At 34.0% G+C, this 17,966-nt stretch overlaps 1 protein-coding gene across 2 annotated transcripts in view; it reads right to left on the bottom strand.

Moving 5' to 3' along the window:
- The window catches only part of SNTG2 (syntrophin gamma 2), a 247,484-nt gene that overhangs the window by 22,494 nt on the left and 207,024 nt on the right, over window positions 1-17,966 (bottom strand). For both annotated transcript variants that reach the window (XM_085217961.1, XM_010707897.4), the window contains 2 exons: window positions 11,726-11,797; window positions 7,051-7,260 (listed from right to left, as the gene is read on the bottom strand). In XM_085217961.1, coding sequence (XP_085074087.1) covers window positions 7,051-7,260; window positions 11,726-11,797 — 282 coding nt within the window. The remainder of the gene's footprint in view (window positions 1-7,050; window positions 7,261-11,725; window positions 11,798-17,966) is intronic.

Raw genomic sequence — 17,966 nt, 5'->3', positions numbered from 1 at the left:
GGAACAACCAGCATGTTTCTTTTGACTGCAGACTTGCTAAGATACTCAAAATCTTTTATGCATCTCAAACACTAGTTAGAAGAGCCAGGTTATCTGTAATTCAAAGATGACTGGAAAGATAACACATCACTGTCTGTGGGGACACAGACTCTAAGATCCACTCTGATTACACCAAACTTAGGTTGTAACAAGATTAATTCAAAATGTCACTGTAGAATGACTAGAAAAACACCTCTAGTGTATTGTGCCACTGAGGAGTTCAGGGAACTAAACACTTTTTATGCTGCCTGGTTCCAAACACCACAAGCTTCCTTTAAATCACTTTTCTCTAAATCTAAAACATTCACTCATCAGTTTTTTTCATTTCATACGATTAAAGAGATTCAGACGGATCTGTTTGGAAGCTTCGTTGCAGCTTGGTCACTATACAGTGGCAACACACAAACTACACATCACTGACAAGTGCATTCCACCTTGCCTGTTCTTAGTTGCTTGTTGAATGCTCTTCTCTAACCATAAACTGCTTTATAAAGGTTTTTAGCTAAAATATCATTTACACTAGTAACAACAAACGATTAATGTAGAATCCAACTTGAAGCACAGGTGTGCCAAATGTTGTTCTGACCAGCAGGCATTTAAACAAACATTGGTCATGCATAATCGTTTCCAGTTCTTTTATGAAAATATCAGACTATGTGATAAAATGTCTTATGAAAGTCTATGGATCAATTACTCTTCTTGTGCAATGTATATTCTCATCTAGATCTCAAACTGGTTGGGATAAAACCTTTGTTCCAAAAAATAATGCTAACTGGTATTCCAATGCCTCTCTAATTATATATTACTTCAGAACAACAATATTGTCCTGCTTCATCACAGAGTATTATACTACAGTATAATTACTAGAATCTCATCCAAATGTTGGTACTTACGGATATTATTTTGACTATAAACATTAACATCTTTATCGATGACACAGACAGTGGGATTGAACATACCCTCAGAAAGTTTGCTGATGGCATCAAAATGAGGGGTGTGGGTACCCCTGACTTGTTCTTGTGAATCCTCTCAAAGCTTTTTTAACGCAAATACACAGGTAAAATTATGTAACAATACAAAACAAACAGCAAATACTTGGTAGGAATTAGACAACTGCACGTATTAATTCCCCATTTATACAACAAATACCTTTTGTTTCATGGAAGGCAACTTAGGTTAGAAATGACATAAAACCAATGAATTGATAAAATTAGTGACAAAGTAATAAAAAGAAATTTCAAAAGATGAATAGAAGACAGCATATTAAAAAGTATCCACAACCAGAAACATAAACAGAAGCAGTCCATTAAGCAAAAAGAGAAGCAGCTGAGGAAAGGATATTGTGTAAAAAATTTCTTCAAAATAGAGGATTTTTGTTTGTTTGTTTGTTTTGCTTTGTTTTAACCATCAGTAGAGTAGTTGTAGACTCATCATCTTAAGAATATACAGTAAATGGAGGAAAATGTTAAAGCATGGAAGTAGGAAGCTTGTGAACTAATGATACTGCAATACTTGCCACTTTCATGCCTGTCATCTTTCATAACTGTGCATTGCTCATAATCAGAGATGAAAATAGACATTGTTTTAACCATTGCTACTTTTTTTTAAAAAGAATTTTACTCATGGAATTTTAGTACTACAACATTTTTTTGAAGAAAATTGAAAGCTTCATGTAGGACTCCTACAGAAATAAATCTCTGGGTTTGTGTGCACAATTATTCCCAATAATCATTGCATTTATCCAGGAACAAACATAATCAGCAGCTACTTCTGAGTCCCAAGGAACCAGTCTAACTTACACTTCAACATTAAGAATCTCACTATGAGGAATAGCAAAAAAAAAAAAAAAAAAAAAAGAAAAGATGAAACATCCAGGAAAATAGATACATGTTAGCTCAAATACTAACAGTGAAAACATATCATACATTTATTCTTATTATACTGTTTTTGGATTTCCAAACATTATTCACATGGCATGGATTTATGCATGGACAGATGTTTATTGTCATGTTATTTTTTAATACATTTCTCTGACAGGAGGGATCTGTATCATTCCAGAAACATGAATGTTACCCCTGTTATCCCTTATGTGTGGGTATACACTCATACTCCTGTCCTCAACTAATGCATGCCTACCTTGATGTGTCAAAGAATTAGTAAGAAATCTTGTAAAAGCGATAGAATTTTATTTTTGAAGACTACAAAAAAAAAAAAAAAAAGATAAAAGATAAAAGAAAAATGATTTCATCTGATAGAGTTCTCCACTGTTGAGGATCATAGAATCATAGAATGGCCTGGGTTGAAAAGGACCACAATGATCATCTAGTTTCAACCGCCTGCTATGTGCAGGGTCACCAACCACCAGACCAAGCCGCCCAGAGCCACATCCAGCCTGGCCTTGAATGCCTCCAGGGATGGGGCATCCTCAACCTTCTTGGGCAACCTGTTCCAGTGTGTCACCAACCTTTGGGTGAAAAACTTCCTCCTAATATCTAACCTAAACCTCCGCTGTCTCAGTTTAAAACCATTCCCCTTTGTCCTATCACTATCCATCCTCGTAAACAGCTGTTCCCCCTCTTGTTTATACACTCCCTTCAAGTACTGGAAGATCACAGTGAGGTCTCCCTGGAACCTTCTCTTCTCCAAGCTAAACAAGCCCAGTTCCCTCAACCTTTCTTCATAGGAGAACAGGATGTCAGCTGGAAGGCTTGCTTGCTGGAATTTGAGAGTGATGACTGAATTTCTAGTTGTGACTGAGAAAATGTCACAATCTACCTTTATCCACTGCAAAGATGATTTTTATCACTAACCTCAGGAAAATATTTCTTACCAGTGCCTTTTCTGCCTTCCAACTTCCTATTTCCCTACTTTTGCTACATTTCTAATGCCCCCATTGGTCCAAGTTATGCTGTCAATTACAATATTTTTTTCTAGGAAGAAAACACAGATATCTCTACACAAGGATTTAAAAGAACTTCACCTGCTAGCACTGTTTGCAAATAGATTAATTTATTTATGATCTCTTAATTTCACAGTTTTGTGGTAGGCTCCTGTTTGTATGTATTTGCAGCTTGAAATATGTCTTTAAGACAGCTGAAGAGGAAGTGATGTTGTGAGGGGAATTTCTTCCTACTTTATTGCATTCTTCCTATCATTTAAAACAGCTATTAAAAAATGTTTAAAATATAATACCTTTGAATATATCACAGAACATTAAGATTTCTTTTCATAAACTAAGGACAGGTTAACCTCAGAAATACCATTTGTATGAAAGTATCAAAAACAAAGAACACATAGAAGATACAGTTAAAAGCATTGCCAAAGAAAAAACTCAAAAGGCCCTAATAAGCTAATAGCGTGAAGCCACACGTAAATAATAGTCTGACACAGTGACATTCGACTGCCACCATGAATCTTGCCCAATCATTTATGAATAAAAATGAATTTCTTGCTGCAATTATGGTCCTTATCCAAAAGAAAGAATTTTTATGGACAATCTAACCTAGAGGTTACAACAATTAATTTCATGAATACTGAAATGTCAATTCTCTCTCTATGACTGGGATCAATCTATGTAATGTTGATTTGCAGCTCTTTCATGCTGCTCTTAACATCTACCTGAAAACCAGGACATACAGAATTTATGTTTTGAAGGAAGAAAAAGAATTATGGAGTCAAAAAGATTTTCCACTGCTGGAGAGTAACCATACCACTTTATATTCTACTGACAATGAGGTTTTCAAAAAATATGAATATATACAACTGAGGAATAAAATTAATTTGAGAACACACACATGGAGACCTAAGCATTGTAATCATGATTTTAATTGAGTGCCTGTAATGGAGGTTTCAAATAAGTTAAACCATGGCTGGAAGAAATATTAATGTATTTAGTAGCTTTTAGTCTACCATTTTGTTGGATTAAAATGACAAAAGGTTATTGCATAAGCAAACAAACAATTCTAAATGTTGAGATTTTAGAATGCAATAGAAGAAGTTCTGAGATTTAGCAATAAACTCTTCAGAAATTGAATCAGTGACAGAACAAGTTAATTTCCAAACTTATTGTACTTAATTTTAATATTATCTGCTTTTGTATGCATGTTAAGTAGGATAATTTATATGTTGTTCAAAGACATGTATCATAATTATAAGAAGATTTCATGTACAAAAATATTTTATGCATACTCAGCATTATGAATCCCTCCTTGATGCCCAGCAGCTTTTCAGGAAGAATCCTTTCTTTCTTTTTTTTTTTTTTTCCTTTGAAGAACTGTATTCCTTTTCAGAGGAGCAGAAGAGACAGCATCACCATAACAAAATCATTTTTGACAACTCATCAGTCCAAAGAGACATTGGGAAGTGTTCTATGAGAGTACTTGAAACTCTATGATCCAGAGACTTGGAAATTTAGAAGAGCTGATTCAACAACTGTGCTAGGAGTCCCGTTTCTTGAATACTGTGCTAATGCAATGCGGGGATCCACTGCTCTTTCTTGTGCAAACATTTTTAGGTTATCTGGGAGCCTATCAATCAGCATATATCAGATCAAGCTTTCATTTGTGCTAAATAATGTAAATATGTTTATGACCGGAGAAGGCCTATACTCTTAATCCATATTTTCTCAAACCACTGGTCTAGTTTGCTTGAATCCACACATTCAGGAAAAAATTACCTGTGTAATAGTACCGAGGTGCTTTAGATTACAGCTTAACTCAAAATCAATAGATCTTTTTTGTCCTCATATCACAAAAATTTCCTTTAGAATAAAATGTTTATTCTATATGCTCTGAAAGAAATGCCTCCTATTTTATTATGATGGCCCACAATGTTAGATGCAGATTTTGGTAGTATGGAAGTAGAAATTGAGCTTTCCCATCAATATTCTGTTTCATTTTGCTGCCGTGTAACAGATGGTAGCAGAGGGGCAGTCTGACACAATAGCATTTAACATGGAAGTGTGTATGAAGCAAAGCTGTGCAATCGAATTCCCCCATTAGGAAAAAACAGCACATTCAGCAACTCTTACTGAATGTTTATGGAGACTAAACAGTGGGTATGAGCACAGTGAGGTGGTGGGTGATGCGCTTCAGCAGTGCTGACACCAAGAGTAGGTCACCTCTGTTGGTGTAGATTTTTACATGTGGCATGCAGTTTCTTGATAACTGCTAGTGAAAATGCATAGCTATTGGTGGTGACCATATTAAAAAATCAGTGCTTTGTAGCTGAGAATTTGCTCTATCAAATGGTGTTACTGTGCTCTTTTTATGTGTTAATTGGAATAACCTATGCACTTTAGGGTGAGTGTAATCATTTCTGGGCTGTAGTGACCATGCTGTGGTTGAGGCCATGATCTCAAGGAACATGGGCCTGGCAAAGAGTGGAGTGAAAACTCTTAAGGAGGGAGAATTTCCAGCTTAAGCAATTATTACTTAAGGAATTATTGGATGAGATCCACAGGAAAACTGTACTTAGGGACATAGGAATGGAGTACCATTGCCAGCTCTTTAAGGAAACCCTTCTGAGAGCACAAGAGCTCTCCATCCCCCAGCATAAGAAATCAAGCAGAAGAGGCAGGAATCCAGAATGGTTGAGCAAGGACTGCTGGTTAAATTGAAGGATAAGAAGAAAATACAGAGGCAGAGGAAGCAGGGATATGTGGCCTTGGATGAATACATGGATGCCATCTGGACATGCAGAGAGGGACCTGGAAAGCCAAGGTATAGATGGAACTGCATTTGGCTGGGGATGTGAAAAATAACAAGGGATTCTATAGGTATACTGGTCAGAAGAGACAGGCAAAGGAGATTGTACCCTCTGAGAAATGAGAAGGGAGAACTGGCTTCAATAGATATGGAAAACGCAGAATTCCCTGCCTCAATCTTCATTGGCTATCATGCTTCCCACACCTCTCGTGTCTGTACCTCTAGGTGGAGTTCAAAGGAAGAAAATCCCTCTCAAGAGCAGATAAAGTTAGAGACTGCCTCATGAGACAGAATGTATACAAGTCTATTGGGGCTGGCTACATGTTAGGAGGAAATCCTTTACTCAGAGGGTGGTGAGGCACTGGTAAAGGCTGCCCAGAGAAGCTGTGGATGCCCTGTCCCTGGAAGTGTTCAAGACTACGTTGGATGGGGCCCTTAGCCTGATCCAGTGGGTGGCAACCTTGCCCATGACAGGGGGGTTGGAATTAGATGTTCTTTATTGTCCTTTCCAACTTAAGCTATTCTATGATTCTATGATGTGACTTTCTTATCTCGCTGATCTAACCTCACTTATTCTAATGGAAGCGTAGTCAGCACCATGTTAATAGACATACATTTATGCAGCTACCAGCTACTTTAATGTTAAACATCAAACTATTTAACAAGGAGTCCACACTCAGGTCTAAAAAGTAATTGGGTTTATAGAATTTTACTAGGCAGTAAAAAGTAATAATCCACTGTGTTATTCGATGAATTTAAGAATTAATGTGACTAACTTTCTTCCTTAACTCTGATTCTTCGAATTTTTCTAGTGTTAACAAAGTCAGCCCTTATTTTCAATTAATGTCATAAAAGCAAACAATTTATATTTTGTAAAATAGAACCATATGTAAAGCAACAAATTTTAAATTCCATATAGGCAAGTAGAATTAAGCTTTATGGAAGAAAATGTTTAAAGTAGCCTAAAAGAACCTAAAAGAACAAAAAAAAATTGTATTTCAGTAGTAAAATATATTAATTTCCAGTTTTTTTAATCAAGGTGAACTCATACATTTGAAAATTTTAATTTCCAAACATTATATACTCACATTATATACTCACAGATTGTTAATACATGGGCATGGACAGATAATATTGATCTTATGAAGCTTTCAGAACCCTACTATGCATTAAAATGTATTCAGATCCTCATTAATGGAGCTCATCAATCTCATGCAGTTATTGAGCATATATATTATCTAAATATATTTTGTACTTATTTTACTAAAAAAAAATGGCTCCAGGATTTAAATTATTCATTACTTACCCCAGTTCTTTGAACTTCCAAGAAAATTGCTCTTTGAAATGATTTCTCCCAAACTGCCAACTCACTGCCCAGCTCTACATTGAAACAATGACTCTTGCCATGTCCAACCATAACACTGAAACAATAGGGCCTGTGGTCTTCAAAATCGAAGTCCTGATGAATACCAAAATACAAGTTTGCTTGTAGCCAGCAATCATCAGCAAGCCAGAGCTGAAAGATATGTTTCAGTATGTGATTCTTCATCTAGCAAAACAGTTAAAGCAACATTGTCTTTTGTAAGTAGAGGGTACTTGGATATGTTGTTATTAAGTTAATAATTATCTTGAAGAAACATTCTGACAATTAAGCAATATTTGCAAAATTCTCTCATTGGTTCTAATTCACGTAACCTTGTATCATACATTCAAAGCTACTTCAGTAGTTCAAAATTACTGTCAAACTTATCTAAGTAACACATACACAATTTAAAAGGAGTTTGTGCAATATATTGTTTACAGTGAGAAGAAACAAAATTTCTTAATTGTTTGAATACACTTCAAGAGCTGTCTATAAGTCTTACAGATTAATATAACTAATACATTCTAACTGGATTTCAATTTCCTAAACATTCAGGAATGTAATACTCTACCAAATACACAAAGGATCATTCAGGAAATGATAATCTGAACTTTCAAATATCCCCCAATAGCTTCCCTTCCTGCTCTGCTACAACAAGGGGAGTGAAATGGGATACTGCCACCATCTTCAGGATGAAGATAAAAAATTTCACATTAGTCTTTCGTCATAACAAATATCCATGTAAAAGAAAGCTTTTTACTGAAAACAAAACGTCACATGAAACTTCTCAAATATTTCAAGTGACTAGCATAGAGAAAAACAAAACTAAATTAAAAGCTTTTACAGTTGAGCACTTTCAGTGTCTGCTTTTCCATACATATACTTATATATTTTAATTTCTATTTATCAGGGACTCTTCCCATCTCCATTTCTTTATAATGATATGGAGCAGAAAAGATTGAAAAACCATGAAAGAATTTACAAATAGAATTTTTTTCTCATCTTATAAAATCACTTGCAATCAGAATTTTATTTCTCTAGCATTCCACATCAAGTTTGGGAGAGCTGACTCAGATTAAGCAGATCTGAGGTAAAAGCAGTAATGCTGGAGTAGACATAGCCGGCTTTGAAAAGATCAGAATGTAGCTCTGTAATGGCACTTTAGTCCTGGAATCTTGTAATAAAAAATTCTTTTGATTTCAAATTTATTTTTTCCAAAGGTTCCAATAGTATATCGTAGCCTACGAGACCTTGGAAATTCCGTGCACATAAAAACAAGCAAACAACTGGGATTTGAGCATCCAAATGTCACCTAAAATACTTTGCTATATGTAAGACAAATGTTTAAAAGCACAGGGGTTTTGCATCCTTTCTGTTCTAGATGCACAAACAACCAACTCCATAGGACAGCAGTGAAGATCCAGTTTCAGTAATAAAAAAATAGAGGAAACAAATGATTCAGCACCACAATCTTCCCTCTGTACTGCTCTCGTATTCATAAACAGGATTAAAATAACTCATATCGAAAATTTTGTTTGTATAGGTGAATTACTGAATAACGTTAAGCTGGCATATCTAAACTTATCCAATTTACTTGCCTATCTGTTAAATTATGGATATTTGAGGGGATACCTCAAAGGCAGTACATAATTGTACCAGGGTACATGAGACTTTGCCGTCAAAAAAAGGCGCTACAGCTGGCATAGGAGAGAGCAGTCTTTAAGCAGTTCAAAGCTACTTTCCAATGCTCCCTTGCACCGGTAAAAAGGAAACTGAATAAAATAACTGCATATCATCTCGTGTTAAGTACACATGGAGTAACAGGTAATAAGCCTACATCTACTTCAATACTACACGATGAATACTATTCATCGTGGCTGTTAGACTAAAATATTTTTGTTTTATCTTTTTGTACTTAGAAATGTGATGTGTGAAATACTATGCAAAAAAAGAAAATCAAATGTATTTAATACAAGTTACTTTTAAAAATACGAAGTTATATACTGTTTTTCATTAACAGTTCCAGTGAAGAGTATGAAGAAAATTTAGGAAGAAATACATAAGTGGGATCACATTTGCATCACCTGGTTGTTACCGTTAAATGTTCATGTACATGAATTTTAATTCACATATTTGCATATCTATGTGAATTAAAATATGTATTTATATGTATGTATACATACACGATCCTAAAATACAGCAAAATGATTATAAGATGCCCTTCCCATATTGGATGCTTATTTTCCATTTTTAACTCTTACTGCTTAATGAACATAGGTGAGATGCTTACAGTTGAGTAATAAGTGCACCTTCCCTTAAAAATAGAAAAGCACTCTCCATCATGGCTTTGCAGTAGTTCTAACCAGCTCCTGAAAATCCTTAAAAGCATTCTCCCAATCTGTATTTTTTACAACATAAACTTCACCTTTCAGTCTATAATGTAGGAACTCTAATCTCTTAAGATTTTTTTCCATCTTTTTGGATTTGTTCAGTTTGCCTCATTGTCATTCATATCAAACAATCAACAGAAAAGAGGTTAAAGTGCTGAATTTGAGCTTTTGCACTTTAGTTAATGTATTCATGAAGACTAGCAATTAAACATTAATTTATTAAAATGTCAAGAACATTAAAGAGTTGAATCTTCGGTAGTTTACTTCCCATTTCCTTTTCTTAATGAAAAAGTACCACAGAGTGTGATTTAAGGATAAACTACCTTTGAAATTACCAGAATGTTTAAAAAGGGGTGGCTTTCAAATCAGTAGCAACATTTAAAGGAGAAAAATGCAAAAGCAAAACCCACAGCGCAGAAAAACCTTTTCAAAAAGCATGAGTATTTGTTTCGTTGTTGCCCAAATCAACTACCTGGAAAATGTAAATTTTAAGAAAATCTAATAAGACAGAATCAAAAATCAGGGTCAGATTCTCTGCTCTTTGCTGCTGTCTCAGTGATGGTCAGGATCTGTCCACACATACCCATGATCAGTCATGGTCGCATTAATCTACATTAATGCTACATCCACAAAAGCAGCACTGAGCTCCTGGCTCAGCGCCTGTACTCTGGAGCTCAGCTCTGGTCTGCAACTCCAAGAATGTCAGGCGCTTGGTAAGGCACTGGCCAAGACCCTTCCCTCTCTCACTTCTGTCAGAAAAGGGAATCATCCCCTCCTGTTCAGTGAAAGAAGGCTTACTAAAGTATAAAAGCAGACAGTGATGGGCTGGAACTGCCAAATTTTCACTTACAGCTGCAAAACAGGCATCTGACATCAGGCTCTTTTACCAGCCAGTTAACGGAGCTGACACCACTCTAAAACGGAGATGTCAGTGCAAGGCTGAGAGCTATATTTGTTTTGTTTTGATTTGTTTTTTGTTTGTTTGTTTTTGTCTGTGTGCTTCTTTCTCTGTTGTTTGTAACTTCATCGTATTTACAATTTATTTGTTTTTAAATTAAAATCCTCAAAATGTATGTAGGAAATATATCACTGCTGTGGAAAGTCAGTTTGGGAGAAGCAGTTTGAGCAGCCAGGACATGGAAACTCCATCACTCCATTCTCCAAACATTTTGGTCCTTTAATGAAACAGGTAACAACACCCTTTTTGCTGTACAAGGAGGAGTGTTACTGTCAGGTCTTTCCTTCTGTACATTGTCCTAGTTAACTGTGTTCTGACAGAAAAGCATCCACAAGATGTACTCCTTCAACTAAGTAGTTCTCCCTCGGTAGCATTGCTAAGCCAGGATCTGTACCAGTAACACAGCAACATTCCTTCTCCACAACATGAGTACATGCTCAGAGGAGGAACATCAGAAGGAAGGACAGCAGCTGGTGAGAACTAGAGCTTGTTTGGAATTTTTCAATGAAACAGCATCTCATGGGAAAGGATTTTCTTTTTTATTCCTTGAAAAAGTTTTCAGTTTTATTTTCTTAGGAATATCTTTCATCTAGCTCTATCTTGCCTGCAAAGCTCTTTTTGATTAGCCGGTAGAGAACTATACTAACCTATCTGATGCAACTACTTAGAAAATATCTTTTGTAAATCAATATTTAAACAGACCAACAGGGTTTGCTCTAAATCCTTCCTTGCTACAAGCTAAACAGAAATATGACATTATCTCTAGATGGTGGAAAAAATAAAGAAATTTATGGCACACAAATGGACATCATTGTCCCTCTTACGGTTAAAAACAACTATGACGTAATCAAATTATGAATGATCTAAGAATGGCAGAATTGTATACTCCTTATTTCTCAAATAAAAGCATCTTCATGTAGAAAACATTCTTCAATACATTCACTTAAAAATCTAAGCAACTAGGAAAATAACATTATCAGGTTTCATTATGATTAGCTGATTGTCTCATCAGCATTTCATGTCTGATTCTCACATGGAAAAAAAAATACTCTTCAGTTTGCGAGAACTTAAGGAACTTGCCTACTTGGACCTTAATCTGTTTTCCAGATCCAATTATACTGCAACAGTCATTGCAAAAAGGTTTTATTACAACAAATAAGCTACTTGAATGCCAGCTACCCCTAACTGAGATTACACTGATCTCAACATCAACAGGAAGAGGCAAGCTTTCTTTACTGTATAATATAATTGTAATTGTTCAGAAACCTACCTTGTGAATTTTAAATAGAACCTCACAGAGGTTATACATTTTTTCAGCTCGTACCCAGTCTAGTGTGCTTACCTATAATATCAAAATACAATATTAAGAACAAATTCTTCTTCATTCTAAAATCATTTAAAGATGAAGAAAATATATAGATTTCACCAATCATTATTCTATCAGATGCTTTAAATATAAGCAAATGTTAACTACATTTAATATCTAGCATTTAAAAAATACTGTCAAATAGCATTCAGTTTCTTCCAGAAACAGTATTTACAGGAGTCTTACTATAATTAAAAGATATGATATAATTAGAGAGATTTCTTTTCCATTATTACTACAGCATGATGGAAACCTCTTTGTAATCTCTGTACATAATAATATTTATTTTTCACTGTGCTAACATACAGAACCTTCTCAAACACGAGGTATTCAGCTCCATATCTCAATTTAATAAAAACCTTAGCATCAACAGACCAAGATGTGTTCCTAAATACAGGTTTGAGTTGACATACAGTAGGGCACCATTATCTTAATTAATTAAAAACAAAAAAGGCTTATGTGTCTACAATATTTGAAATTAAAAAGCTTGTCAGCTGTGCACATAACAATAAATACCAATAACTGGATTTTGTTTTCTTTTGGTTTTATTATCTTGTTCACATTATAGGCTATTCAAATTTGACAGCTGGAATGATAGGTGAAGACTTTTCCTTAAGACTAGCTCATGACATACTATAGTTATATATTTTCTATTAAAAACAGAATCTAGCCTAGATAGCATAAGGAAAAGAGAACTCATTTATGAAAAATATCAGGGAAATACATATTGTTTTAATTACATGTTTTAGAGCAAAATTCTAACTCTAAATTAATTGGAATATCTGTATAGATTTATAAAGAATCTGAGTAAACTTAACTCTGAAGCTTTTAGCACATGGAAATCAGTGTTTTGGTGACTGTTCTAACAGTTTGGATGCCTTAAAATACCAGGGAAGATGCAGCTTGGTTTGTTTCCCCTCCTTCACTTTCCAAAGGAATTGAGCAGATCAACTCTCTCAAAGTATTAGCTATAACAAAATGTGTCTACAAATCATCTCAGTTCTATGGATAGAAGTTAACCTGGAAAGAATGGTGAAATTCTTTACCTAATTATTTCAGTATATATAATAGCATGAATTTCAGCTATAGTACATGAATCTTGCTCATGTTGTTTCACATGAATGTGATTTATATTTATATTTTTACTTTCAATGGGATATCATCATCTTCATGGACTCTAAATCTCAAAAGTTCAGAAAACTTGAGTTGTAATACAATGATGATAATCCACATTGCAATAACACCAAAGACAATTGTTGTGACTTCTACTGGTTATCAAACTATTTCTCTGAGAGCTCTTGGAAGTGTAAGGTAAACTCGGTGCTAGTTTCTGTCTAATCTTATATGCTTATTCTTTTTTCACATTAATTTGAACTAATGAACATTACCATTAGTCCTCTTTCTTATGCTTTTCAAAGGACTTTTTCAGAATTTACTTGAATTCTGAAGATGGCAATTATCTCACCTAAATTTGGACAGCAGTCATATCTAACTTGATTGTTAATAAAATCTTAAAAAACTTAAAATTGAATTCTTAAAAATTTAATTTTAATTTCTGTTTACTGTGAAAGAAGAAAACAAAAGCAGAGGTTTCTTCCAGCCCTCACAGCTCCCTTCCATAACATTGATGAACAGACCTTGGAAATTCTTTTTATCTTCAGTCATTGAAAGAAAGTTTATAACAAATTCATAGTAGATCTTTAACTTCTAGATGACTGGATTTAGATGAGATGAACCATGTACTGCAAAAGGAACTGAAGACCTCTACAAAAAAAAAGTTCTGCCACTACTTATTTTCAGGATATAAAGGGACTCATACTTCAGGGTTCTCATTGTGAAACTTACATATTTTAGTAGTCAAGTGGGAAGAATCACTTGAATATAATGCATGCAGTAAAATTGCAGAAGTACACTATGTACTTTCTCATTCTGTTATATAATGAGCAATTTCCCCTTACAAATTAAATCTCAAATCATTACTTAACAATAACTTTCAAAGTACTCAATAATACCTGAAGGAAATTTGCCAGATTTAAATCTAAAGATAATTCTCTTAGAAAATTAATTTAAAGCATTTTTAGATACTATACTCGTTATCTCATCACTTCATAAGATGTAGGATTTTTTAGTCATACATCACTAATTTTTATTTTTCCATTAATCTTTTCCATCACATAAGGTCTATTCAATATTTTATTTCAGGTTTGCTTTTTGATTTTTGCTAAGATTAGGAAACCACAAAAGATTAGAAACAATTGGAATTGAGGAATTATAAAGCTAATTCAAAAATAAACATTATACTTTTTAATACGTTCACTTACACAAGTGCTGTACACCTTTTCTGATCCTTACCACGTGGAAATATTTTTTAGTTTGACAGCTGATGTGAATATAAAATCATTAAGTAAAATAAAATTATTAGAGGCCAGATTGGATGGGGCTCTGTGCAAACTCTGGCCAAAAATAAAAGTGCCTGATTTAGTGGTTGGCAATCCTGCCCATGACATGGGGGTGAGAGAGCTAGGTGATCTCTGAGATCTGTTCCAACCCAAGTCATTCTATGATTATATGATAAAGAGAACAAGCTTTAGCCTATTATTGTTGACCCTCAAAGGGGATCTTCATGCTTCTTACAAAATAAGGTTTACAGCCTAAAATGGTAGTTAGTTCACTATTTGATCTGATGTTTATGAAACATAATTTAGTGACATGCTCTATAATCAAGAACAGGTGACATATGGCTTACATTTGCTTCTATTTTTTTATTATTATTATGATTATTTCTGTAGATTAATTTGAATTGTTGTAATTCTTTTCTGCCACTAATGATGGGAAATGGTGACACTGCTGTGCTATTAAATTTTTTCTGAATGCTTCAGTTTTCTCCTCAATACCTTTGAATTTCTTTCATCTTTTGACTCTCTGTAATCTCTTACGATATTTTCAGCAGAGACAGCTAGTAATCATAGATCACAACCAGCACCTGGTTGTAAGCCAGGATTTTCTTTCTCCATGTACATCAGAGAAAGACCATCATACCTAAAGCCAAGTGAAACAGTCTGAATAGCATGGTGTGTAAGGTCACCAGTAGAACATAAATGACATGTTGAGAAATCTTACGGAATGGAAAAAACAAAGAGACACTGGAATCCAAAGAGACAGCTGACATTAATATAGTTTCCACTTTAGAACCACTGTAGTATGCTGAAGTTTAAAATGCTGTTGTCAATGGCGGCACATGATCACAAATGATTATACAATTCTGGAAAGAATCAGAATACTCAGAGGACCAGAGAGATAATAAACATGAACTAGGATACAAAAACAGGAATTTGAAGTTAAAATTTTAAGACCATGGGAGACTGAAATAAACACAATAAACAATAATACAATAAAAAAAGTTACAAAAATGCTAATTATTCAATTAAGTACTTTTTAGATTTAAGAAACTACACCAAGCTATTCAAATCTTCTAGTTTTAATTAGTTAAATCAAGTAATCTCAGCAAATATTCCAAACATACTTTGTTTTAGATGTACGTATAATATTTTTTTCTTAAAAAACAGTTATAATTTAAAATAGAATAGAGAAAAAAAATTAAATGGATATTCCACATACATGTAGTAAGCAGCAAACTGGAGGAACACTTATTACCTAAATAAATTCTGTAGTGAAACCAATCACAAAAGATTTGCTTGTTTATTCATACATCAGCACTAAGGATTATACTATGCATATGGAAATAATGGGCTGCGTTTAAAAGAGTATCACTTTTTAAAAGCATCCAATCCACCCAGAAGTAACAAAATTGTAGAGGTAAAATATGAAATACTTCTGGGTTGATGCTAGTTTATTTCACTGCCCTCTTTAACAATGGGAAAAAATGAGCCAAATATAACTCTTAAAAATTATGAAGAGAGTTAAAAAAAATTATACATGAAGAAATGGTCTTAAGATGAACTGTGATACAGCAGCATAAGATGCCTAAAGATATCTAAACCAACTAAAACTAGATGCTACAAAACATACACCAAACAGCAGTCAGATCCTAGCAAGGAAGTGAAGAAAAAAATAAGAATTAGAAAGCTAACCAGAAGCATCCATAGAAGCATCCCACAACTCATTGCCACCTGTTTCTTGTTAATTCACATTGGCATTACATATAGCGTGCATTCACAAATATTTGGAAATGACATGGCAATTCTCTCTCACATACAAAATGCTGCTAAATTATGAATGATTTTCTGCAATGTTTTTCAAAGATGAAACAGATAAAATACAGTACATTAGTTTAATAACTTTTTTTTTTTTTTTTTTCCCCTGTTACTCTCAGGCCACTGTTGTATTTATTCTTTTTCTGAAAACTATAAGCAGGAAATTCAGAGATTGCCCAGTTGTCTAATTTCAGTGCTATTTAACCACAGTGAAAAAGACATTGCAATTTTTGTAAGTTTTGTAATTAAGGGCAACACAATTCCAAAGGAATAGCTATCTTAAGACTTGAATTTTAAACACAATACTGAACCATAAGTAAGACATAAAAAAATCAATCAGTTCTGTCTACCCATACATTTATCACATATTCAATAAGAAGAAATTATTTCCATTTTGTGGATTTTTTTTTTTAAATTATTTTAAGTGACAATTTTGAATGATGCTTCCATTTCTTCCAGGGCTTTCAAGATCTGAAAAATTGGCAGAAATTTATCAGACTTTTTTTTAGAATCTATTAAAATACTGCTTGTATATTAGCATTTCCAAAAGAATAATTTCTATTCGTGCCATGGTATTTTTCATATGTGCAGTTTTCAGAAGTGTGTCATATTTCAATTATAGCAATCTGTAAACTAAGTCTGCAAGTTTTTAAAATACAGTTAGATGATCCACATAGATGATGCATTAAAAACATTCTCTCATAAGCAACATTTTCTTGACATTTATTATGATGCTTCCATATTTTTAGAAGAACCATCTGAGACACTGTTGAAACAGGTTATAAATAGAATACTACATTTCATAGATTCTTTCATATTATAGAATTGACATTTGGTCTACACTTCTCTTGATTTCTGTACAGGGATAACCACGTTTCTCATTCTAAAGAAAGTTAGCAGCTTTAACAGCTGTATTTCCACTCATGATCCTCTACACAAGAAGAAAAAGAGTAAAAATTATATCAGATCCTTTCATAATCAGTTGAAGTTATGATTAAAGGCATTACAACTAAAGATAACTATATGATTTGCACATCGTCTACTCTGCATACACCACAGTGATTCACTACATTGATTCAGCACACAAACAGCAATACAATCAGAGCAACATCTCTGAAATAAAACATAATCAGAAACTCTTATCTTGTAAAGATCAGACAAGTTAAAATATTTTATTTTTGTGACAGAACAATCCCATATTTAATCTTGCATTCATAATAATAAAAAAAAGCAAAACTGTAGAAGAAATAATAAGAGAAGTACAATTAAATATCTCTAAAAATAGTGAAGTAGTTCTCTGCATGGTTTTGTTTGGAGATCTATGTTTCCAGCTACAAAGCTGGGATGTGTTAGAGAACTGGTGTCTGGGTGCAGTATTGGCTGGCAGCTTCTTGGGGGTGGTGGGAACAGGGTTTGGGAGGGCAGGGTCTCTCCAGCCAGGGTCCATCCCACCACACTTTGATGGATTGACCCCAGCTTAGTACCCATTCTGCTTATCACTCCTAACTCCCATCTGGAGAAGGAGTAGGTAAAGCAAAATCAAGAAAACTCATAGGTTAAGACGCTTCAGTAAATGATGGAAAGAGGGAAAAAACAAGTGTTTAAAAAAAAAAAAAAAAGCAATCACACTCCAGTTCTCCATAAGAAGACCAGTGCTAAGTCAATATGCAAGCAATGTGTTTTTTGTTTTTTGTTTTTTTTTAAGACAAAAACCCTGTTTATCATTTTCTCATTTCATATTTGTTTGAGGTTTTGTGTGGTTTTTGCTCTTTAACTGGACTGTAGAAATCAAATGAAAATTCTTTCATTGACGTAACATATGTGCAAATAAAGAAAAAAAAAAAAAACTCCACAATTTTTCCCAAGATATGCATTTGCATTTTAAAAAGAGTCCTATTACTTGATCATTAAAAAGAAAAAAAAGGATTGAA

Source organism: Meleagris gallopavo, chromosome 2 (assembly GCF_905368555.1).
Source record: "Meleagris gallopavo chromosome 2, MGAL_WU_HG_1.1, whole genome shotgun sequence".
NCBI lineage: Eukaryota > Metazoa > Chordata > Aves > Galliformes > Phasianidae > Meleagris > Meleagris gallopavo.
The sequence above is the reverse complement of the archived record's forward strand: the minus strand, read 5'-3'. Positions and strand labels throughout refer to the sequence as shown.